Consider the following 26,657-nt stretch of genomic DNA (forward strand, 5'->3'; position numbering starts at 1 on the left):
GGGAAAAGATGGGGATGGTAAAGAACCCTTTTCAGAAATAGTGTGTTAGCAGCATGAATGAAGAGGGAGTTGCAGTGCAGATGTAGTGTTGGGAGAAAGGACCAACATCAGCACAGATGCAGAGGGAGTTGCAGTGCGGATGCAGTGTTGGGAGAAAGGACCAATAACAACACGGATGCAGAGGGAGCTGTTATACAGATGCAACAGTGGTAGTAACAGAGTCATGGGCAGCAGTACAAGAGGCAACAATGTAGAGGATGTTGGGCAGGAAGGCCTAGCATCAGCACTGGTACCGATGACGGATGATCAAAGTAATACTTAGTGAGGAGTATTGCTAGAGCACAATCCTCACTAAGAGGGAGTGTTGATTTGGGGTAGCATTGGATGTGCTCTAGCCAAGAAATTTGGTGGAGAGGTTGGGGCACATAAGTTCTCCAATACCCAGAAAGAGTTTGGGCAGATTTTAAACAAATCAGGAGATATTAAAATAATTAATATTTTTAATGGAGTCCCTAAGTCTAAACTTAGGGAAAATAAAATATTAATGTGTATTAATATGAATCTGTGTTAGAATGGTCCAAAAGACATGGATCAAGCCAGATCTAATCTTAGCCATTGATTAGGGACTTAATCTCGGCCGTTGAGATGTCAACAGGAAAAGTATAAGAGGAGGCTTGAGGGGCACTTGGAGAACATACTAAGGGAGACCAGTTAGTTCAATTTCTGGAGTGGGGTTTGCTGAGAAATTGAACTAGTGGTCTGGAGAGCAGTCAAGAGGTAGCAAGTATGGAACAGAGAGACGGGAGATCAGCGTAGAAGAGGCAGACGCAGAGCCAGAGGAAGCCATGTAGAGGCAGCAGAGACTGCGCAGAGCCAGAAGGGCTTGCATCATCCACGCAGAGGCTGCAGGAGTGACACAGAAGCTGAGAGAGACTACACAGAGCTTCAGTAGGCTGACGCAGAGGGTTTCAGGCTGTAGCAGAGGTCAGAAGGGCCTACGCTGGGTTTAGAAAAGTGCTAGAAGTTTGTCTATCTGTGGGTAAGCCAGTTTGACACCCTGTTGTACAAGAAAATTGCTGAATAATAAAATCCTCCCTTGCTGCACCTGTTTTCCCACATTGGGTTTTTTCGGGGACATTAGTCCAAAATAACTGTGTCAATGTGTGCATATGTTTGTTTCTATATTACGGTGTGATATCTGCAGCAATATTTATTTTAACATTTGTTGAAGTAATTTCATGAATAACTTATGATGAAATAAGTAGGAAAAGTAAATCAGTTGCTGCAGTGATAGAATTTTCACAGCTAGAAGAGGTTTTACATTCACTCTATAAAGTCCTTCAACTCTAGATCCCAATGTGAAAGCATCTCTCATTTGGGATTCCTTTGGCTAGGAGAGGACCTTTCCATTGATGAAGGCTATTCTCGTTCCTTTGTCTTCCAAGGAAAAAATAGATAGCAGGTTCTTCTTTAGTTCCGTAACAAACATCACTTCATGAAGAATAACAAATTCTCCATAGTCTAAATCAAATTTGACAGTACCAAAACCCTTAATTGGATATGTAGTGTTGTCCTCAAGAATAATCTTCAAACTCACCTCCCTCTTAGCTAGATTTGAGAGGACTTCTTTATACCCGAAGAGGTGTCGAGGAGCCTCACTATCTACTAACCAGCTATTATATGAATCTGGAGGAGAAGAACCGGAAAGAGCTGAAATAAAAATGTATTTAGATTGACTAGTAGCTACGTTACTTTCATACCTGGGGTTTCTTGATTTCTTTTGAGGATGAGGACTTTCTTCACGATCATTCAGAGCATCTCTTCTCCTTCTATCATCCCTTCTTCTATCATCATTACTTCTCCTATTATTTTACCTATTGATGTTGTAGCTTTGGTCGGATCTTGGAGCATCTCTATTTCTCGGACAGTCTCAGGCATAGTGACCACGCTTGTGACAATTGTAGCATTCAATATCCCTTAATCTTCTATTAGATTCCTTTGACTCGGGAGAAGGCCTATTTGAACCATATGGTCTTCCTTTTCCCTTTTTCTTCTTGTCTTGAGTAACAAATGCAACGGGCTTTCCTTCTTCATGCTTTTGAATTCTCCCTCTAGAAATCATTCTGGATTCTTCTTGAGTGCATTTTCCAACTAGTCCATTAAATGATGGGAAGCTATTGCTATTGCTTATGGTGGAAATGAAGGTTTCTCAGATAGGCGGGAGACCTCTAGGGGTTACCAACACCAATTCCCTGTCAAGTATAATTTCCCCAACTCTTTGCAATTGATCTCTAAGACGTGATTTCCTCATGATATAGTATTGCAAAGATTCTCCTTTATTCATTTTCATATCTTTGAGTTGATCTTTCAAGGAGATGATTTCACTCAAATTGTTGACCACATACATGCCGACTAGCTTAACTTACATATCCTTAGATTTCTTCAAATTTCCAACATAGACAAGTAAATGATTTTGCAAACCATCAACAATAATATAATTTGCTTTTAATTCACCTTTCTTGTACTTTGTTCTTGGCAATAGCAAGAGCATTTTTTGGGGGCTTAGGAACTTTTCCTTGAGTATACTCCAAGACATCATTGTCATCAGATATGATTTCCAACCTAATCTTTCAAGCAGCAAAATTTGATGAGTCTCCCAGCTTCTCAACTTCGTTGAAGTATGAGGTGGACATCTTGACCTGATTGGATAGATTCCTTCAACTTTTTCCAAAGATGATTGTTCTAGCTCTCGTCTCTTATGGTCTTGTCCTTCACCTTAGCTCTGATACCGTGTTAATTTTCCACTGCTCTATGCTATATCAATTACTTTAGCCCAATTCAATTATTCAATTAGTGATATTTTCAATAACAATTAATTTTTCCAATGATCAATAGTAATTGAAGATAGAACAGTGAATGCAATGACAATAAGAGACAATCAAGAGCATCAACAAAAGACACCAACTTGGTAAAATACCATGGAAAAAACTCTACAAGGGGGAAAACCCTTTGAAAATTCTTCTATTAGATTGTCTTCAAATGTTCAGCAGAGAGTACAATGAGCCAAATTCAATAATAAGAGTCAAAGTCAAAGCCTTGACTTGACCAACAAATCAACCAACCAAAAATCAATATGCCAATGATGAAATAGTCAAATCTGGTCAACTGTCATAAATCTGCAATTCTGTCCAAGTCAACAGCAGTCAAAGTGTGCCCTAACCAGTCCACAAAGTCAATGGTCAACCCTTCCAATCAGCTTGGTCAAATCAGCAATAAATGTGGCCTCAAGTGCTGGTCAAAGTCAGCCCAAAACAGTCTTGAATACTTGGTCAAAAGAGAAATTCTGCAATCAATACCTGTGGTCAAACCTGCAGTCAACCCTGAAGTCAATGCCAGTCAAACAGCCCAGATCACCTCGGTTTTTGTGCCAATCAACTCGGCCTCAAGAAATCAGAATTTTCAGTCAAAGCATGTCAAATGATGAAGTCAAACTCGGTCAAATGAGAGAGAAACTTTTGCAGTCAAAGTCTGCAATTTTTCCTGTGGTCAACCCAAGTCAAACAGCTCCAAACTCCTTGATTTTTGTGCCAAAAGATGTGGCCTAGTGAGACAGAGATACCCCAGAAAAATCGAACCAAAATGATGCCAAATAACCCTTGGTCAACGCTGGTCAAAGTGCAGATTAGCTGAGATTTTCGGCCACCTGAAATTCGTCCTCCTTGCCCACACGTGTGAAAAAGAGCTGCCTCAGACCTATACGAACCAATTAGATTGAGAGAGAGAAGATGAGATGATGTGATGTGATGTCCAAATGAGTTTGAGGTCACTTGTATTTATATGCGTTGGAGGAGGGGCAATTTGTCCTTAGGCTGACCTTGACAATTTGTGTACTTGTGGGCTTGACTTCAAAAATACATTTTGCCTTATCCAAATTCAGTGCTTCAAAGTGTTGAAATGTAACTAGGTTCAGTCTTCATAATGACGTGTAATTGTGATTTTATGTAATTGATGAAAAGAAAGAAAAATAAAATTATTGTAATACTTGTCTCATGGGTTTCATGGGCAACGGATTTTATTTTAGTAATGGCTCCCACTGTGAACCTTTAAGATTGAGTCATCTAATCATAAAAGTCAAATTTAGTCTATGTCATGTATGAAGGACCCTTCTTGGGCATATTATATTTTGTATGAGTCAAATAGAAGTGTCAAACAATCCTCCAAGACAAGCATAAGCATCCTCCTACAAGTCGACTTCAAAATAAAGTTAATTATCTCCTCAACAATCACGTCGATTCACTTGTACTCATGTCGGCTCATAAACAGTGGCAAACAACTATAAATAGCTAGCTCGGAAAGGTCTGAAGTCTCATAAAAGGGTCTGAAGTCTGCAAGTCTGCAAAGGTGATCAAGAAGGGAACCTAAACATTAGTGTAGGGAAAAAGAAGTAGAACAAAGTTCTAAGCTTCTGTTTTGGGTCTATTTTAAGGTGGTGCTACAATAAGGCCGAGAGAAGATCAACTGTTGCAGTAAGGCCGAGATCAGCTGCTACACTAAGGCTGAGATCAGCTGCTATAGTAAGGCCGAGATTAAGATAAGTTCAAGTATTAAGGGAGGCAGAAGTCAATCTAGAAGGCCGAATTGGATGAAGGTGAAGTCTAGAAGGAAGGCTGAGATAAGAAGAAGGTCAAAGCTAGATGGAAGTGTTGATTTGGGGTAGCATTAGATGTGCTCTAGCCATGAAAATTGGTGAAGAGGCTAAAGCACATGAGATCTCCAAGACCCAGAAATGGTTTGGACAGATTGTACTCGGTTTAGGACATAATAAAATAATTAATATTTTTAATGGAGTTCCTAAGTCTAAACTTAGGAAAAATAAAATATTAATGGGTATTAATATAAAACTGGGTTAGAAGGGTCCAAAAGTCGTGGATCAAGCCAAATCTAATCTTAGCGGTTGATTAGAGATTTAATCTCGGCCGTTGATGGACCAACAGGAAAAAGATAAGAAGAGGCTTGAGGGTCAGTTGGAGAACACACAAGAGTGATCAATCATTCATTTTGCTGAATGGGCTGAGAGATTAGGGTACGCTGGACGGAGCATCCAACTTTGTGGTCTGGAAGGCTAGGATCTTGTCCATTCTAGATAGACATCGCATCAAAGGGCTTCGCCTTGAGAACGATGGCTATCCCAGTTGACCCGGTGGCGAATGATAGGTACGAGGAGGCAATGGATAAGGCAAAGTGCATCATCCTTCATGGGGTCAAGGATCATGTGGTACCACATATTGCCGAGAAGGAAATGTCAAAGGAAATGTGGGACACTTTGAAGACATTGTACCAGCGTACTTTCGTGCAGAGGAAGATGCACCTGGAGAATCAGCTAAGGGCATACCAGATGCAGAAGGGAGAGCAGAGAGATGTCTTCCTCGGTCGATTGAAGGAGATCCGTGACCAACTAACTTCCTTAGGGGCCACATCGGATGAGGAATTGATGGCGAGGACTGCACTGAACGCAGTTTTCGAGGATTGGGAGGTATTTGTCCAGAGTATACTGGGCAGGACAAAGCTTCCAGATTGGGAAGAACTGTGGGCGTCTCTTTGACAAGAAGATATCAGACGGCTGACCAAGGCGGGGAGTAGCAGCAAAGGGGTCAGGATCAAGGAGGAAGAAGAGAATGCGACTCTAGCATTTGCGGGAAAGCAGGAGAAGAGGAAGAAGAAGGACCTGTCCAAGGTCAAGTGCTTCCATTGTGGGGAATTGGGTCATTTTGCGAACCAGTGTTCGAGGAAGAAGAGCAAGGGAGAGAATTCCGAGTCCAAGGCAGCGCCAGCGAGGGCAGAGAAAGAAGTTGAGGAGGATGACGATTGTGCCATGAGTGCTCATGTGCCACTTGAGAAGAAGTCGGGAGACATCGAGTTGTAGTCAGGAGGACTACATGCGATGAGGGGCAAGATCCATGAGGTACCCAACCTTTTAGATTATACTTTGTTATGGGAGCCCTGAAGAGGAGTAGCAAGACTAGCGGATGTAGGTAGAGATGGATGCGGATGGAGCAGCAGAGAGTGCTACAGTGCAAGAGTCCTGGGGCAACACGAGGCTAGCAGGCTGCAACAATGCGAGAGGCACGGGAGTGTTGCACCAGTGCAGGATGGCACAGAGAGGTGTGCAACGGTGCGAGAGGCACGGAAGTGTTGCACCAGTGCAGGATGGCACTGAGAGGTGTGCAACAGTGCGAGATGCAAGGAGTTGTTGCAGCAGCGCAGAGGTCAGTAGAGGGAGCACTTGTTAGCGGCAGAGAGAGCTTCAACATCGGGAGTGTTTCTAGCCTGACAGGGATGTCAGAGTTGGGTGGATCAGTTACTTACTTATCAGTGATTGAGTTGTAGTGCAGTAGCAGTATGCAGTAGCACACTGTAGCATGATGAGAGGGGGATGCAGTGTAGATGCAGTGTTGGGAGTATGGACCAGCAACAACACGGATGTAGAGGGAGTTGTCGTACAGATGCAACAGTGGCAGTGGCAAGACCATGGGCAGCAGTACAGGATGCAGCAGTGCAAAGGATGTTGGGCGGGGAGGCCTGGCATCAACACAGGTACCGGTGCCGGATAATCACAGTGATGCTCAGTGAGGAGTATTACTAGAGCATAGTCCTCGCTAAGAGGGAGTGTTGATTTGGGGTAGCATCGATGTGCTCTAGCCATGAAAATTGGTGGAGAGGCTAAAGCACATGAGATCTCCAAGACCCAGAAATGGTTTGGACAGATTGTACCCGGTTTGGAAGATATTAAAATAATTAATATTTTTAATTGAGTTCCTAAGTCTAAACTTAGGAAAATAAAATATTAATGGGTATTAATATAAAACTGAGTTAGAAGGGTCCAAAAGTCATGGATCAAGCCAAATCTAATCTTAGCCGTTGATTAGAGATTTAATCTCGGCCGTTGATGGACCAATGAGAAAAGTATAAGAAGAGGCTTGAGGGTCAGTTGGAGAACACACCAGAGTGATCAGTCATTCATTTTGCTAGAGCAGGGTTGCTAAGCAAAGTTGAATCAGTGATTAGCAGTGAGGGGCAGTGAGTACGAGGCAGAGAGGCAGAGACAATACTAAGAGGCCAACAAAGAAGTAGAGAGAGTGAGAGCAGTAGCCATTCTAGGCTACGCAGAGCCCAGTGATGCGGGGGAGCGCCCCCCCCCTTCGAACCCGCTCCCGAAGCGCGCTCTGGGCGGGAGCGGCTCCGGAGCGGGTCGGGAGCGCGCTCCCGTAAAAAAATTTGCGCTCCCTGGTCTGTGAGGGAGCGCTTCAGGGAGCGATCGCTCCCGCGCTCCCGGAGCGCTTTTTAATGCCCGGGAGCGATCGGGGAGCGATCGCTCCCTGATCGCTCCCGGGCATTAAAAAACGCTCCGGGAGCGAATTTTAAAATTCCGGGAGCGGTTCGGCGGAAAAAAATTCCGCGGACCCGAAAAAAACAAAAAAATTAACTAATTTTTTTGGGTTTATAAGCCCAATGGGCCAAAACAAAATCATTTCAATGAGATTGAGCTTGAGTTTGAGAGCAAAGGAGCAAGGAGCAAGAGCTGAGGAGCAAGGAGCCAGAGCTGAGGAGCGAGGAGCAAGTGCCAAGGAGCGAGGAGCAAGCTTGCAGAGGTAAGTAACTTAATCATTTAGTTAGTTTAGTTGGTTAGGTAGTTAGTTTGTTTAGTTTAATTTACCTGTTTGAGTTTAAAGATCATTAATTTAAATTAAATTAATAAATTAAATGAATTAATCCCAATAAACTAAATTAATTTGCAGATTCAAGACTCAAACCCTACAAACATCAAACACGATGGACCTGGGGATTTTTATTGGCATTTTCCTCTTCCTGGTCCCTTTTCTGGTTATTATGGTGGTGGAGAGTAGGAAACGGAGGGGGCCTGAAACTGAAGAGGTGGATGAAGAAGCCGGAGGAAGTCAAATAGGTGAAAACCCCAGTGAGGAGGATGTGGAGGGTGAACATGAGGGTCAAAAAACTAAACAAGACCAAACTCTATTGTGGAAATATGTTCACAGGCCTGAAACAGGGAGAGGGGGTGGAACCACTAAATTTCATTGCCCCCATTGCAACAATGATTTCACAGGCTCATACACCCGTTTGAGAAGACACCTTTGCGGGAAAAGGGCATGGGATGGAGAGAAACAAATAGGAATCAGAACTTGCGACGCGGTGTCAACTGCAGATAGAGCCAAATACATAAAGGAAGAGGAGGACGCCCAATACAAAGCAAAAAGATCAAGGGGTTTCTTTGAAAGCTCACAAAGAACTCCTTCAGCATCCTCCCAAGGCAGTGGATATGGACATGGAGGCTCAGGGTCATCATCTTTGCGCCGTAGAACCATATCAGATTTCCTTGATGAGGGGTGTAGGAATGATGTGGATTCAAAAATTTACAGGTTCCTCTATGCAAATGGGATACCATTCAATGTTCTACGCTCACCTTATTGGCACGAAATGGTTTCTGCCATAAATGATGCCCCTAAAGGATACAAGAGCCCTGGGTATGACAAGGCAAGAACAGTTGGCCTTGATCATGAAAAAGCAAAAATATCACATTCTTTGAATAAAATGACAAGTTCTTGGACTGACAATGGGGTGTCCATTGTATCTGATGGATGGACAAATGTAAAAGGCAAGCCATTGATAAGTGTTCTTGCTGTGTCCCGAAGTGGTCCCATTTTTCTAGCTGCACATGATTACTCAGACAAGTTCAAGACCGCTATCAACATTGCAGAAGCATTGCTTGAAACAATTGAGCGTATTGGCCCATACAATGTCATCCAAGTCATCACTGATAATGCTCCTAATTGTAAGGCAGCGGGAGCAATTATTGAGGATAGATACCCGAACATATTTTGGTCTGGATGTTTGGTTCACACATTGAACCTTCTGTTGCATGATATTGTCAAAAACAAAAATGAACAATACCAATGGATTGGTGATTTATACAAGAGAGGAAAAAAAATGATAAAATTTATTACAAATCATAGCAATACCCATGGCCTTTTCCGCAGTCACTCGAGATTGGAGTTGCTGAAGATTGCGAGGACTAGATTTGGTAGCTATTACCTCACCTTCAGGCGCCTTTTGAAGGTAAGAGAGGGTTTAGCTAGCATGGTATCAAGTCCAAATTGGCAGGTGTTAAAGGAAAGGGCTACAAATGTAGCTGACATTGCAGGTTTTGAAACGGTGGAGGAGGCCGCTCTTGATGGGCAGTTTTGGACAGCTGTGAGACAGGTATTGGATTTCACCAAGCCAATTTATAACATGATTCGGTTTGCAGATACAGACAAACCAGTGATTGGCGAGGTGTATGAGCAAATGGATACCATGTTGGGGGAAATAAAAGACATTGTTAATAACAGAGATCCCGACTTGTACAATCTGATTCACGATTGTGTGTGTGAACGGTGGAAAAGGCTTAACCTTCCACTACATTGCTTGGCGTATATCCTTACGCCAAAATACTACTCAGATTCTTGGTTGGGCAAACCTGCAGCAGGGGGTGGTGTTAGGACCAAACCCCATTTAGATCGAGAGGTAACTAAAGGATATCTGGATGCATTAGAAAAGTTGGTGCCTGACAGGGAGGAATGTGCAGCTGTGCGCCTTGAAATAGGCAGATACTTCACTGGCAGTGGTTTGTATGGTAACTTCCATGCAATGGACGACAAAGATAAATTTGATTCTCTCACATGGTGGGAAACATATGACGGCGACGGACTTTTGCGAAAATTGGCATTGAAAGTTCTTGCACAGGTTGTAAATTCTTCTTCTGCAGAGAGGTGTTGGAGCACCTACAGTTATATACATAATGTGAAAAGAAACAGGCTCAACGAAAATCGAGCAGAAAGCTGGTTTATGTGCACTACAATTTGAGGTTGTTGAGCCATTACTGTGATCGGGCTAATGAAGATCCCACATATAAAATTTGGGACAATCACCCTGAGGACGACAATTTGGAGGATGGCATTGTACATATGGAAGAACTAGAAGATGAGCTTGTACGGGATGAAGCTGAAGCAGCTGCAGCAGCCATGCCACCTCCACCTCCACCATCCAGTAGCAGTTCTCGGGGCCCGAGTCTTGTTCCATTGCTGTCGCCACCTCCATCGACACCCTCGCGTGGAGGCTCTAGTTCTGGTCGTCGGTCTGGGCGGGAGACTCCTAGAAGACCGCCAAGACCTACTTATACTCCTGGAGACTCTCGTGGCAAGGGCCACTTGTAGATTTACAGTTTACTTGTCTTTTTTAGTTTCTATTAGACTTGTCACTTTAGTTTTCATAACTGTTCAGTGTTGAGTTTTGAGTCCTTGACTCTTGACTCTTGACTCTTTCATATCATTATGACATTATGATATTTTTTGTAAACATTATATCACTGTGACAATGAAAATTTGAAGTTTGAAGTTGGGCCTTGGCAATTATAACTCATTGGTAATGATTGTGAATTATGAATATGATGCTTTGTGAAAGACTAAAGTTGTTTCATTTCATCTCATTATTCATGTTTCATTTTATAAATTTTTAACATTTCATATCATGTTAACAGTTAGAAGTTAGGACTTAGAAATATCTTCGATATTACTTCTTGTAATGGTTAAACTTGGCTTACAAGTACAACTTGTTACTTTGGTGATCAATGATGATAAATGTTATTGAATTGAATGTTATTTTAATTTATTATTTTACTAAGGTTGATGACGATTATAATTTCTAGATGATTGATGTGATATGGTTCAATGATCAATTTATGTTTTTTTATGTTTTTTATGTCTATTTCATCATTCTACATGTTTTTGTTGACATATATGTATCAAAAATTAAAAAATATAAAAAATATATATATTTTTAAAAAATCACTCCGGGATTCGCTCCCAAACCGGGAGCTTCTGAAAATGGTCGCTCCCGCTCCCGCTCCCGCTCCCGCTTCCGCTCCCGCTCCCCGCTCCTGCTCCCGCTCCCAAGTAACACTGGCAGAGCCCAACAGAGACAACGCAGAGGCTAGAGGGACTGTGTCATCCACGCAGAGGCTGTTGGAGTGACGCAGAGGGTCCAAGAGGCTGCGCAGTGCCTCAGAGGGCTGACATAGAGGGTCCCAGAGGCTGCGCAGTGCCTCAGAGGGCTGACGCAGAGGGTCTTGGGGTTGATGCAGGTCAGCAGAAGGCTAACGCAGAGGCCAGAAGTGCCAGCGCTGAGCTTTAGTTGTGCTGGAGAGGGTTTCGTGGGACAGGTTTTTTGAATACCTGTTTCTGGATATAGAGGTATTGCTGCCGTGTATTTTTCTCTCTCGAGTGAGCAGGTTAGGCACCCAGTGGTACTCAGAAAGACTGCATAATAATATAACCCTCAGAATAGCTACACCATTTTTCTCGCATTGGGTTTTTCCAGGGACATTTGTCCAAAAATAATGGTGTCACTTGTGTGCTTGTTTTCTTTTAGTTGATGATTTGTAGATGTTGTGATTGTATTGTGTTTATTTCGATATTTAACTATATTAAATAACTTGTTCGAATTTAGACAAGTAGGAGAAATAAATCAGCAGAATACAAAATAATTTTCTAACAAATAGACTTAGAAAATTCAACATGGTATCAGAGTGTGGTTGCAGATCATAGGAAAACTGAAGGCATTAGCGAAGCAGATTTAGTTGTCCCGAGTGACAGAGCTGATCCTTGTAGAAGGCGACAAATGAAGGAGTGATGCAAAGGGCCTGCGTCATCATTCTGGGCCAGAGAGAGGTAGCATAGAAGCTAAGGGAGGCAGAATCATGCTCACGCAGAGGCCAGGAGGGTTGACACAGTTGGTTGGGGGAGCTGGTTTGCCGGTGCCGGGATTGCGCAGAGCCAAATGGCTCAATCCTTCAGTGGCTGGGGCATAGGAGGCTGTGGGAAATTTGCGGAGTGAAGCTGGTGCGGTACTGTGGTCAAAACAATACCTAACAAGGAAAGACCAAGGTGGAGGGAGTTGCTGCCATGGCAGATTTCTAGCCAAGGAATATGGATCAGTGTTGCAGTTGCACAGACGATTAGAGTGGGATAACTTGACGTTGGCAGAAGGATTTCCAGGAGGGAAATCAAGACTTAGAGGGAGTTCAAAAGAGAACTTCTAGACGGGAAGTAGAGAGACTCCGAGGAGTTGAACCGACAACTTCCAGACCGGAAGAATAGACTCAGCAGGAGTCGAACCGAGAACTTCTAGGAGGGAAGTAGAGAGACTCAGTAGGAGTCGAACAAAGTACTTCCAGGCAGGAGGTAGAGAGTCTCGGAGGAATCGACAGACGAGTAGCGAGATGGCCATGAATGGACTGAGAGATTAGGATAGGCTGGACGGAGCGCCAAACATTGTGGTTTGGAAGGCCAGGATCTTGTCCATTCTAGATAGACATCGCATCAAGGGCTTCACCTTGAGAACTATGGCTATCCCAGTTGATCTGGTGGCGAATGATAGGTACAAGGAGGCAATGGCTAAGCCAAAGTGCATCATCCTTGATGGGGTCAAGGATCATGTGGTACCAAATATTGCTGAGAAGGAAACGAGAAAGGAGATGTGGGACACTTTGAAGACATTGTACCAACATACTTCCGTGCAGAGGAAGATGCTCCTGGAGAATCAGCTAAGGGCATACCAAATGCAGAAGGGCGAGCAGATAGATGTCTTCTTCGGTCGATTGAAGGAGATCTGTGACCAACTAACTTCCATAGGGGCCACGTTGGATGAGGAATTGATGGTGAGGACTGCACTGAACGTAGTTTTCGAGGATTGGGAGGTATTTGTCCAGAGTATACTGGGCATGAGAAAGCTTCCAGATTGGGAAGAACTGTGGGCGTCTCTTCGACAAGAAGAGATCAGATGGTTGACCAAGGCAGGGAGTAGCCGCGAAGGGGTCAGGATCAAGAAGGAGGAAGAAGAGGATGCGGCTCTAGCATCTATGGGAAAGCAGGAGAAGAGGAAGAAGAAGGACCTCTCCAAGGTCAAGTGCTTCCATTGTGGGGAATTGGGTCATTTTGCGAACCAGTGTTTGAGGAAGAAGAGCAAGGGAGAGGATTCTGAGTCCAAGGCAACGCCAACGAGGGAAGAGAAAGAAGTCGAGGAGGATGATGATTGTGCCATGAGTGCTCATGTGCCACTTGAGAAGAAGTGGGGAGACATGCAACTCCTTCTCTGTTCCGTTCTTTGCTATTAGCGATACAAATGTATAATTTGCTGTAAATTGATAATAAAACACCAGGTAATTTTGAATGTAATATGTTTATATATATATATATATATATATATATATATATATTGATAAAAAATGAATGATATTTACAAGGCTGAGGCAGTGCTTCTTAAATAGGAGTTCACTGGCTATGCCTAATCAGAGAGACATGTCCCTTGGGGACTGATGTCTCTTCATTGAACTAATTATTTGCTAATTAATTGATTATAATTAATAATTTATTTATTTAAGTAATATTTTAATATTTTATTTAATTGTTATGATTTTAAGTTCATAACATTGCCTTTCCCTTAAGATGCTTTTTCCTCAAAGCATAGGTAGGCCTGGGTGTTGATGCATGAAACATTCTGATTCCCACGACGAATCTTCCTCTGGTAACCTCTTCCATTTGATGAGGTATTCCTTTATTGTCTTAGATCGTAAAACCTTTTCTCGGGTAGCGAGTATACCTTCAAGTTCAAGGACTATTCTTCCTTCTTCATCAGTCTCTGGTATTTCTGTTTGTGCTATTTGATTTTGCCCTAATAATTTTTTGAGACTTGATACGTGAAAGGTATTATGGATTTGGCAGTTGTCCAGTAACTTTAACCCATAAGCTACACTACTTATCTTTTTGATTATTTGGTACGGTCCATAATATTTAGGTGACAATTTATTCTTCCCTTGTTGTTTTAGTGATAGTTGCTTATAAGGTTGGAGTCTAACAAAGACCCAATCTCCCTCCTCGAACTCTCTTTCAGAATGGTGTTGGTCGGCTTGTTGTTTCATTCTATTACAGGCCATGGTTAGATTTTCTTTTAGTAAGTTGATGATTCTTTGACTTTCTCCTAAGTGGTCTTTAACTGCTAGTACCCTAGAATCAAGGAGTGTAAAGTCCTTACACTTGGGTGGCTTGTAACCATATAAGGCTTGGAAGGTTGTCATCTTAGCTGACGTGTGGTATTCGGTATTATACCACCATTCGGCCAGGTGTAGCCACGGTTTCCATCTGTTTTGTTTATCTGTAACGAAACAACCTAAGATATGTTTCCAAGCATTTATTAACAATTTCGGTTTGCCCATCTGTTTGGGGGTGATAGGCCGAACTCATATTAAGGGATATCCTTCTTGATGGCAGAAATCCTTCCAAAGTTTCCCTTTAAACCTTACATCTCTATTGCTCACTATGACCTTAGGAAACCTGTGTAGTTTGTAAATTTTTTTACCAAACACATCAGCGATTTGTTTGGTTGTGTCAGTCTTTTTAATAGCCAGAAAGTGGGCATGTTTAGTGAGCTTGTCGACTACTACAAATATTTTATCCTTTCCGTCAGATGCAGATAGTCCTTCAATAAAATCCATCGAAATCTCCTCCCACTTCTGATTTGTAATGTGTAGTGGATGTAGTAATCCTGGAGTTGGAACATTTCTCTTGTTTCTTTGACAAATATCACATTCTGCAACATATTTCTGAATTTCCTTGCTCATACCCTTCCAGTAGAATGACTATCGGATGTTGTAGTAAGTCTTGTAGAATCCGACATGTCCCACTGGTGGTGAATTGTGAGACTCCTTTAGTATTTTCACCTTAAATTTGGATGCGGGTGTTAGGTAAATTCTCCCCTTGTACCATAAGATGTCATTTTTCCACTCGAAGTTGGTATATTGACTGATATTGTTAATCATGGAGTCACAATCCTTATCCTTGGGATATTCGGCTCATATTTCGTCCAACCATTCCAGAATGACTATCATGGCGGCACATGTTGTGTGACCGTCATCTTTACGTGAGAGTGCATCAGCTACCGCATTCTCCTTTCCCTTCTTGTGTAATATTTCTAAATCGAAAGCTGACAACTTCTCCATCCACTTCTGTTGTTCTGTTGATAATGTCTTTCGCTGAAGTAAGAATTGAAGGCTGTTGTGGTCGGTTCGGATTGAGAATTTACTTCCTAGCAAATACTGGCGCCATTTCGTCAGAGCATGTATGATGACGAGCATCTCCTTTTGGTATGTTGATTTTAAGCCTTCTTGTTTATTAGGTTTCTTGCTCTCAAATGCTATCGGGTGGTTGTCCTGCATCAATACAGCGCCAATTCCAAACCCAAAAGCATCACATTCGACTACGAACGGTTTGGAGAAGTCAGGAGTTGCTAGTACTGGTGTGGTTGACTTCACTTTAATTTCTCAAAATACTTGTCTGCTTGGTCATCCCACTTAAAAGCATTTTTCTTTAACAAATTCGTCAGGGGCGCTGTCAGATGTGCGTAGTTTTTTATAAATCTTTTGTAATACCCTGTTAAACCCAAAAATCCCCTTAACTTAGATATGTTCTTGGGTTTCGACCACTCTTTGATTGCCTTGATTTTGTTGGGATCCACTTGGACTCCTTCCCTTGATATAATATGACCTAGGTATTCAACTTCCTTCTACCCAAACGTACATTTTGATAGCTTGGCATAAAACTAGTTCTTTTCCAAAACAGACAATATTTCTTCTAGATAGTTTTAGGTTTATGCAATTTTAATTCTTCGCGAATGTAATCTTTAAGGCCACAACGGTACATTTTTAGCAGCTCCTCATCTGAAAACCCTCTTTGCCTTACTGCTAATTCTTCCCATTCGTGAGTGTATTCACTCACTGATCCTTTTTGCTTCAGGTGAACAAATCTCTCGTAGATATCATCCTCCTCGTCATGAAACCTTTTTAACAGAGCGTTTTTAAGGTTTTGCCAATTGAATGAGCAACCCGTGCATTTAGATGACCACCACAAAAACCAATCGTATGCTTCCGCTTCTAAGTAGTTGGATGTAGTCATGACTTTTTCTTGTTTGCCGAGCGGAGGGTTTGCTAAAAAAATTGCATCCATCTTATTTACCCATACGACAATGCCTTTAAAGTTCTTACCATCATACTTCGGTAATTCATTTTTGATTTTAAGATGGTTTTTCCGGAAGAATGAGTATAATATTGGCTTCCTTCGAAGTGAATTTGGGGTATTTGTTGCTTCTCACGCCTCATGAAGTCCTGCTCTAGAGAAGTCTCCCCTTCTGGAGTCTTGGGACTCTGTGTAGCTGAAGGTGGATCGGTCTCTCCGAAGTGCCGGCTCATCAAGTTTTTTAAGAAAGATATATCGTCAGCCATCTGGTCCTACTTACTAACTGACTTTTCGACATTATCCAAACGTTTATTCAGCTTGTTGATGTCCTCTTGAACCTTTTTCATATCGTCACTGTTGTTCGCCGCCATTTTATTATGTTTTTTTCTTGAAGGCCGAATTATTTTTTTTAAATAATAATAATAATTATTTTTTAAATAAATATTAACAATAATAATTTATATATATATATATTTAAACTTTAGTTATATTATAAAGTTTTTAAAATGGTCATATAAATTGAACCTTTTTTTTTATATGTCGATTTGCGTGGAATTTTTTTTGAACCGGTGTGGTCACGTCCCCTGGTCACGCCTGTTGACCTGACCTCACCACGATGCGGCGTTTAAACATCGTGGCTCTCTGCTCCGTCAACCTGTTGACCTCACCATGACCCTTCAGCGTTTAACCACCGTGGCTCTCCGGCTACGTCAACCTGTTGACCTCACGACGACCCTTGTTGCAGCGTTTAAATCCGTGGACCTCACGACTACCCTTGTTGCAATGTTTAAACCCGTGGACCTCACGACGAGCCTTCTTGCTACATCAACCTATTTCACACACAGACGTCTTCCATGACAACAGAAATCGACAATGGATCATGGGGCCCCACTTGCCAGTAGAATCCAAGCCACGCCCACCGTGGCCTTCCTTTGTTCAACCTAGAATTTGCGGTCGCAATCCATTCAGTCCGCAACAGTGACACAGGGGAACAGGCCAGAAATGGGAGGCTAGTAGGGCCTGACGGCTAGCAAGCTATCGTTGGCGTCACCAAACAGAGTCTGGCTCTGATACCATTGTTAGCAATACAAATGTATAATTCGCTATAAACTGATAATAAAACACCAGGTAATTCTGAATGTAATATGTTTCTATATATATATATTGATAAAAAATGAATGATATTTACAAGGCTGAGGCGGTGCTCCTTAAATAGGAGTTGACTGGCCATGCCTAAGTAGAGAGACATGTCCCTTGGGGACTGATATCTCTTCATTTAACTAATTATTTGCTAATTAATTGATTATAATTAATAATTTATTTATTTTAGTAATATTTTAATATTTTATTTAATTGTTATGATTTTAAGTTCATAACATCTGCCTTCACGTGATCTTCATGTCGCGCCGTCACCTCATAACTTCAATCTCCAAAGTTGCTTTCGTCATGAGTGGATCTGCTTTGAACTTGCAACTTTACTTTGCCTCTATGCTGTCAACAACCTTCCTCTTGCATTCATCGCGTGCAGATGTGCTGCCTTCTGTTGCTGCTGATGGTGCTGCTCATTGTGATGCCATTGCCATTGATCTTGATATCCTTGTCCATGAACAACTTGATGTCTTCGTGGATAGACAAGTTCATAGACATTTGACCAACTACATCCCCAATTGCGCTTTTAACAGTGTCTTTGACTCTGCTCTCCTAGAAGCTATTGTACTTGTGCTGCTGAGAGACAGACGAACACCTGTGATGCCTGGAGACATAACAACACTCATGGCAAGCAATCTATCAGTGGAAAACCAAAACAGACTTGAGGACTTACTTGCAACATCCCCGTGTGATTGAACATGAAGGTTGCGTGTTCTCCATCGGGAGGTTGGGAGACTGATTGCCAAAACTGTGTAAGGCACAGTCCGGGCTGTCAGGAGGCTGACTGACTGTTGGAACTACGCAATGCATAGTCTAGCCTAGCCTGCTGAGGACTGAAACTGCGCAATGCGCAATTTTAGTCAGTAGTGACATGCAACTAGCGAACTACATTGCGCAGTTTCTGAGGCCAGCGGGACACTGCTTCCAAGAATTGCGCAATGCAAGCTTGGAGGTCAGTGCTGGGCCAGGCTTGTGCAATTTCTGGAGGGAAGGCAGAGCCTTCGCTTTTGGAAATGCGTAGTGCTAGCCGGTTAAGGCACAGTCCGGGCCAAGGCAGCCCAGTCCGGCCAACGGGCGACTGAAAACATGACAAGTCTGAATGCTTGGTGAGATGTGTGCAAACAAGAGTGAATGATCATACATGCAAACAACAAGTGCAGGATTCAGAGAATGAGAAAGCATGCATGTGTGTGAAGCGAGTCGACGCAACAACGACTGCCTGCGCAAAAACAATGTCATACATGTGACAGTAGTGAGATGCGAATGAAAACTGAAACGGTGCTTCCACAAGATAACATACAACAAAAGGGCAACAAGCGCGCATTGAAATCAAGTAGACAACACTCACATAAAGCGAAACACAAAAAGCGATAGAAATGCAACGCAAGACATGAAAGGCAGGCTTACCCCAAAACAACTGAGCTAAATGTGTTGACGACTCCTAGATGCAATGTGGGAAGTCAGAGATGCAAGGTCAATGTGAGGAATGAGCTTTGCAGTATCCAGTTAATGAGTTTTGATAAAATCGAGGTTGTGATGCGCATGCCACAAATCTAGGAAAAGCGAAACTTGGCGGGAGGTTTATGAAATGACCCTTGCATGTAACCTCCAGCTGCTAAAAATAGATCCCTGAATCAAGGGATGCCTTTGCATGCTGCCTTGGGAGAAGCAGTCCATGCATGCAAATCAGTTTTGCTTGGTCCCGGAGGGAACCAGTCAACTTGAAGGCACATGCATCAGTCTGTGAGCCTGGGATGAAAATCTATGCAGTTTCTGGGCTGAGTAGAGATGGATGCCCTAGAGGGATTGCGCAATTTCTGGGAGGAACAGGTGATTGTCTCCCAGGTTCCCCATTTATTGGGCTGAGTAGCTATCCTGGGTCAGACTGCGCAATTTTCTCAAGGAAGCATGTCTGACAGTATTGCGCAATTTGTAAGCCCAGCAGGCTGCCCTTGGTCAGACCTCACAATTTTCTCAAGGAAGCTTGTCTGACTACATTGCGTAATTTCTGAGCTGAGCACCTGCCCCGGGTCAGATCTCTCAATTTTCTCAAGGAAGCCCGTCTGACTGTATTGCGCAATTCCTGAGCCCAAAAGGCTGCCTAGATGGATTTGCACAATTTTTGCTAGCTGCTGGGCTGGCTGTCCCAGAGGGATTGCGCAATTTCTGGGAGTAGCAGGTGACTGCTGCCCAAAATTGCGCAATTTCTGGGCTAAGCAACTATCTTGGGATGAATTGCGCAATTTTTGAGAGGAAGACTGCCAGGAAGAATTGCACAATTCTGGTGCCCAGCTGGGTTTGCACAATTTCTGGAGGGAAGGCAGGTCCCCCTCCAAAATTGCGCAATTCCTAGAGGGAGCTGATCAACCAACAACTAACACTAAGTCCGGAAAGCAGCTTGTGAAGGGGGTGGAACAAACTTGCATGCACAGGCTGATAAGACTCTACGAAACAACTGAAGCTGATGTGCTTGACAATGTAAGACATGCTGTTGAGGATGGTCAGTAGGGAGGCTCCAAAACGAAGCTAAGGCAAAATTTTGGAGGGTGGTTGTAGCCGCTACAACAATATAGAAAAGTGATGATAGGTTCATCATTTTCTACTTTTATGTAGAGATTGAGATCTGCTGTGCTTTTCCTGAAACCCAACCTTTGCAAGTATGCATCCATTCTAGCATACCATGCCCTAGGAGCTTGTTTGAGGCCATAAAGGGCCTTCTTGAATCTGAAAACATGAGTTTCTCTATCGTTTACTTCGAATCCCAATAGTTGTTCTATGTAGACTTCTTCATCTATGGTACCATTCAAGAATGTTGTTTTGACATCCATTTGATGTACCTTCCATCCCATTGATGCTGCTAGAGATATCAGAGATCGGATCGTGGTATTCCTTGTTGTGGGAGCAAAGGTCTCTTCATAGTCAATGCCTTATTCCTGAGAGAAGCCTCGAGCCACAAATCTAGCCTTGAATTTATCTATGCTTCCATCTGCAGCATGCTTGATCTTATACAACCACTTAGAGGTTATCATTGATTTGTTTTCTAGTCTTGGGACAATTTCCCAGACTCCATTCTTCATAATAGATTGGTATTCCTCATTCATTGCATTCTCCCATTCTTGGTGTTTGCTTGCTTCTTTAGAAGTGGAAGGTTCATCTTCAATGAGCTTCGACATGTATGCTGCATATCCTGTGTATCTTTTCGGTTTCTTGCTCTCCTTGAATCTTCCTCTTGTGGTGTGACCTTCTGCTTCTTGAAGTGTAGAAGTTAACCAGTTAGGTCTCTTTCTTCTTTTAGGGAGAGAGATTAGTTCACTAGGACCTTCTTCTTCATGATGAGAGACTTCTTCCTCAAACATAGGAAGATCCTCCTCATCAGAAACGGATGGGAGATCTTTGGATTTCTTGAAGGCAATGCTCTCATAAAAAATTACATCTCTGCTTACTTCTATTTGATGTCCTTCCTTTATGTAGATCCTGTAAGTCTTGGAAGAGTTGCTATATCCAACGAATATTCCTTTCTTGCTTGCGGGATCTAGCTTCTTTCTTTTGTCCTTGGGAATGTGAATATATACAGGACACCCAAATATCCGAAGATGATCAATATTTGGTTTCTTCCTAGTGAAGACTTCTTCTGGAGTTATATTGTCAAGTGCCCTGTGATGACTTCTATTTTGGATGTATACTATAGTCTTCGTTGCTTCTCCCCATAGAAATTTCGGTAGATCTTGATCATGGAGCATAGCCTTGACACTTTCTTCTATAGCTCTATTCTTTTGTTCAGCTACTCCATTCTGCTCGGGATTGTATGGAACTATAAGCTCCCTCTTAATCCCAGCCTCCTTACAAAAAGCAATGAGTTCTTTGGAAGTATACTTGCCTTCATTATCTAATCTTAGAATATTTATCTTTCTTTCTGTAAGATTTTCTACCTTTGCCTTGAATTCTTGAAATTTTATGAATACTTCATCCTTGGATTTAAGTAAATAAACCCAAGTTTTCCTTGAATGATCATCAATGAAAGTAACATGATATAGATGACCTCCAAGTGATTTAGACATGGGACCACATACATCAGAATGGATGAGATCTAGAATCTCATGAGCTCTAGATGTACTATGTGCAAATGGTTTCTTTGCATCCTTTCCCAGAGAACATCCTTTGCAGACTCCTTTATGGTCTTCTTTGAGATTTGGTATCCCATTTACAACGGAGTTTAGAGTTGGCAAGATCTTGTAATGAAGATGGCCCAATCTTCTATGCCAAAGTTCACACATACTTATCTCAATGTGGACAAGTGCTTGACTTAGTGCAGATGAGAGTCTGTAGAGTCTTCCTTCTGGAACTCCAATGGTTCTAGCTTCTTCAATGCTAGAATCTTTAGCCCAAACCACTACTTTACCATCTATAAAAGCAACTCTATCTCCTTTTTCTTCTAATGATGAAATAGAAATAAGATTTTTGCACAAACTTGGAACATATAGAATGTTGTTGAGATGAATGTTACCTCCTCCTTCCAGCTCAATTGATGTAGATCCAATGCCTTTTACCGGATAGCTCTTGTTGTCAGCGAGCTCCACAGAGTATGAGGACTTTCCTTTGGATAGGTTTTTGAGTTGCTTGTGATATCCAGTCATGTGTCTTGAAGCTCCACTATCTATCACCCATATATTTTCATCTTGAAATGTTCTGGTGAGGGCTGAGAACAATCCTTCATTCTTTGAAGATTTGAGATCTTTGGAAGAGAAGAGACTATTCCATACTGCCTTGAAACTTTTCTTGATGAGACTTGCTAATGATGAACACTTCTTTTCAAGCCTCTTCATAATAGAGTTGACCTTCTTCATGCCTTGTGCGAACCATAGCTCTGATACCATGTTGAAGAATCTAGGGCAAGATGACATTAATGATTCTTCTAACTATGATAACTGCTTGTGATGTCTTTTTACTTATTAGGATTATCTTCTCCTTCTTATTATTATAGTGTGTTCTTCAATCATCAAACAACTATCAAAAACAAGATGAACAAGATACAAGTACACAAGATGTAGGTTTCAAGCTAGGGCAAAACCTCTCCTCTTGAGAGGAAAACCCTTCAATCTCTTTTTATAGATTCTTTATTGACGAATACGAAGACCTTTGATCAACATTGAAGCCCTTCTAAGACCAAGATTAACTTCTCAATAATGTGCTTGCTTTACTGCTTTCCAAAACCAACAAAAATATCTTCTGGGAACACTTCTTCGACCTCCAGCCACAATTTTTCGGCCCTAACTGCAGATCTGCAACTTCGCCCCCCCGACAGCAGCTGCTACTTCGCACGTGTGGACTAGAACTGCTTCTTCTTTGCCTCCCACTACGTCGCTTGACCTAATTTGCCTTTTGGATCTAGAAGGAGACTTTGTTGGTCCTTCCTTCAACCCTTTTTCATTAGATCGAACCCTCACAATGAAACCCTAGCCAAGCGGTAGAAACCATAGCGAAAAGCTGCAGAATTTCAGCCCTCTTCTTCGCACGTGTGGAGAGAAAGAGAGAGAGGAACCCAAAACACTTCTTCTCGTTCTTCGCTGCCCTTTTCTGCTTCTTCCTTCGCATGAGAGAGAGAGGAATGAATGTGTCCAAATGAGGTCGAACTGTCTCCTATATATAGGTCTTCCAGGGGTATGAATTCCAGCTTCTAGGCCGACTTGACAGGCTGGCAGGCCGACTTGGTCTTGGAAGGCTCAGTAAAATACAAAAATAATTCTTTTTACAATTTACAAGATACCCGATGGGGTCTTCATATTATGACAATGTCCCTATTTGACTTCTTGACCTAGGACAACCCTAGAAGCACTTTTAATTAGTGCTTGACCTATAAAACAATTTTTTTGGGCAAGAAACCCAAGCTCAATAATAATAATAATCATTTTTCTTTCTTTTACAAAATACAAGAATCAAAAGTACATTTCATATTTATGAAGACCAAACCTAGTTACACTTTCTTCAACACTAAGTTCAGTGCTAAACCAAGCAAAGAACAGCACCCGACAGCTGCACCCTACTGTAATGATACACATAGGAAATCAGGACCCCAAAATGGCACCTCAGGAGTGTGCCCTTATGTGTTGGTGAGAATGCACAAAAGTTACTTTCAGAGTCCCTTATCTCTCTTTGCATGCTGGGTCAAAACTGAGCACACTGTGTCTTCAATAGAAGTGCTCCTTGTGTATGCAAATATGTCCAATAGAATAACATAAGCTCAGCACCCTCATCTAATGTATTTAGGCTTCATCTGCAGTGTATAGCATACTCAAAACAATCCTCCAAACAGGTGATCCTTGCTGCTGAGAATACGCTACAGGACCAGAAATCAACGTCTAATGAAGACAACATCCTCATTCTATGAATAGGTGCCCTGCATGTTAGTGGTATGCCATAGAAATAACATTTAATCTCATGCAAATGAAACTCCAAAAGGATACAGTCTGGAAATAAGATACATCCACGGCCTAGAACTGACAGCTTCTCCCTTACTTCAGCTACAAAATGAGAACAGCAATAACATTTGTCAACTATTAAACTGATTAGTCTGGGATGATTTCTATACATATTGCCTTCCATAGAAATGATCTTCCAGGCATATGAGAGACAAACAGTTGAGCTAAACTGCAGTACAAGGATCCATTCCAGATTCACCAATTGCATAATATCTTAATCCCAAATCCTTGAAAACATCAACAGGTAATGCTTTTAGCTTTGTTGAAAGCTTTAGTCCCAAACAAAAATGATGATCTTTGTACGTGCTTCAAATCAAATTCTGCTAATGCAAGACAATATTTATTAATTTCAAGCTAACTGCCCTTTACAGTCTTCGTGGCTGCCATAAGTTTCAAAATTTTCCAGTACTAATCTTCTTTGTACATGCTTCAAATCAAATTCTACTAATGCAAGACAACATGTATTAATTTCAAGCTAACTGCCCTGTACAGTCTTCGTGGCTGCCATAAGTTTCAGAATTTGCCAGTACTTATCTTCTTTGTTACTGCTACGTATCATCCTCAAAATGCATATCCATAACTCCCCCAAACATGGTGTAAACACTTTTGGAATAACACCGAAAGCTGACACGTGGCAGAATGCCTTTGGAGTCAATACATGTGGTGCATCGAGATTGGGACCAAGGGAGACCACTATCCATTGATGTAATTAAGTTTGCTTCCAATCTTATGTTATTATAAATCTGGGTAAGAGTGAATAATGGGAACCGTTTATAGTTTACATGTTATATACTTTAGCTTTGAGATACTTAATGAATGCATATCCCAAACTTGAAATACAATATCGCATCACTTCTTGACTATACTTAATGGGTGCAAATCAGTTGACTCTTAAAATATGTGCTGTTAATTTCATTATTGATTTGTAACGTTTTTCACATGCAGGTTCTGCATGCACTGCTGCATATATTTGCAGAGTCTATGGCAAATTACATTTGCTATCAAGCAGACAATGGAGCTCAAGTGGTCCAGATTTTTGACTCTTGGGCAACAGAGCTTAGTCCAGTGGATTTTGAAGAATTCAGTCTTCCTTACTTGAAGTACATTGTGGAGTCTGTGAAAAAAACCCACCCCAACTTGCCCCTAATTCTTTATGCCAGTGGATCTGGAGGATTGCTAGAAAGGCTTCCGTTATCTGGTGTTGATGTTATTAGTCTGGACTGGACAGTTGATATCGCAGAAGCTAGAAGAAGAATAGGAATAGATATTGCAGTGCAGGGTAATGTTGATCCTGGTGCACTCTTTGGATCCAAGGACTTCATTACAAAACGAATTTATGACACAGTGTCTAAAGCAGGAAATAAAAAACACATTCTTAATCTAGGGCATGGTGTGCTATTAGGTACACCAGAGGATAATGTTGCTCATTTTTTTGAGGTGGCAAAAGGGATCAGATATTAGATATATTTGAATTTTGATGAAGCTCCAGAGAAAGTCTGAAAAAAGCATTAGTTTTCCTTTATTAAGTTTCTCCCAATTCTTGCATTCTTTGTCCATGGGAAACACTTAATTGATGCAAAATCTTTGACCCAAACAGGAAGGCTTTGTGACACAGATGTGTTGGTATTAGTATTTACATCTCTTGGCATGCCAATTTGGGAAGTCCTGCTGTTGTCAATGAATACGTTTGTTTTTAAATCGAGCTTTTGTTGCAGGAAAAAAATTGAGGATAAGGTGACCTATTGAGATCTCTTTGTTTTTGTAAGTTTCTATGAGTCTCCCAACTGATGAGAGTGGTCTTATTAATTTCCATACATAATGTATATGCTTTTTACTTCAAGCCAAGTCCTGTATGATGGACACGCTGCAGAATCAAGAAAGTGTCCCTACATAGACTATCTTACTGCTTCAACTCAATATAAAGACTGCCTTGTTGTATTACATGTTCAGTTAGTATGTCGGACAGAATCAAGGGCATCCATCCTTGTTATTTTCCCCACTTTCAGTGAAATTTCATAAGTTTTGGATCCCCTAAATTTCCTCTCTTTTCATCTCACAACTCAGATTCAGGGGCACCTAATATAGCTTATCTACCATTTGTTTTGGATTAATAATTCCAAACACAGATGAGTTAGGAGTTTGTTGCTAGGAATTGTTCATAAAGGTCATAGATTTAGTTTCATATGTTAATAAAAAACCGGTATCCCTGCCCTTCTGACAGAATGTTGCATATATATATTCTGGGTCTCATCATCAACTACAAAGTACCTACCTAGGATTCTCAGATCAATCTGATAATGCTATCAAAGTAATAAATTGAATAAATGCTCAAACTTGATCTTCTTTGACAAACTTTTGAATGCTATTCTCGATTAATGCATGAATGGCTGCTGACTTCAAGGGAAGGATTTGAGTTGAATGTTTGTGTTATAGGTTTTCTATGAATGATGGGAAGTGAACCAGCAATTTGGGAATGGGGAGAAATGATTAGTTAAAACAAAATTTCCACAAGAATTGCAGGGATGTGTCCTCTGGAATTTATCAAATCATGGTGTCGGTTGCATGCCTTGTTGATCTGGTGTGTGCGATTACTTGCTATCACTACAGTGGCATATCCATGTCATGGAATCTTGTTCCACGTTGATACTCTCCTTGCTATGTGTTTGTGTGTTGCGAATGATTCCAAATGTATAACAATTGTGAGGCAAAGGTGGTTTATGAGTGGCAATCCAGAAGTTGGCTTTTGGGTGCAAGTCCCTAGGTTGATGATAGCATTGTTTCTCTCTAGTACTAATATTCTTGGTGGTTTCAAGGTCATGCCTTGTGAGCTCTTTTTAGCTTGTGGTTGTTATCTATGTGATGTTTGTAATTACAGGCTATTACTACAATACCATATTACAGTGATGAGATTTTG

General features: G+C 41.7%; 1 protein-coding gene across 1 annotated transcript in view; it reads left to right on the forward strand.

The window, feature by feature from the left end:
• Positions 1-25,493, forward strand: part of HEME2 (Uroporphyrinogen decarboxylase) — a 233,720-nt gene extending 208,227 nt beyond the window's left edge. The window contains exon 6 of the mRNA XM_089448822.1: positions 24,689-25,493. Within this exon, the coding sequence (XP_089304948.1) occupies positions 24,689-25,204 (516 nt within the window). The 3' untranslated portion in view covers positions 25,205-25,493. The remainder of the gene's footprint in view (positions 1-24,688) is intronic.
• Positions 25,494-26,657: the final 1,164 nt, after the last annotated feature.

The sequence above is a fragment of the Pinus tabuliformis genome, chromosome X, assembly GCF_031772625.1.
Source record: "Pinus tabuliformis cultivar Carrire ecotype Pingquan chromosome X, CPIR1, whole genome shotgun sequence".
Taxonomy (NCBI): Eukaryota; Viridiplantae; Streptophyta; class Pinopsida; order Pinales; family Pinaceae; genus Pinus; species Pinus tabuliformis.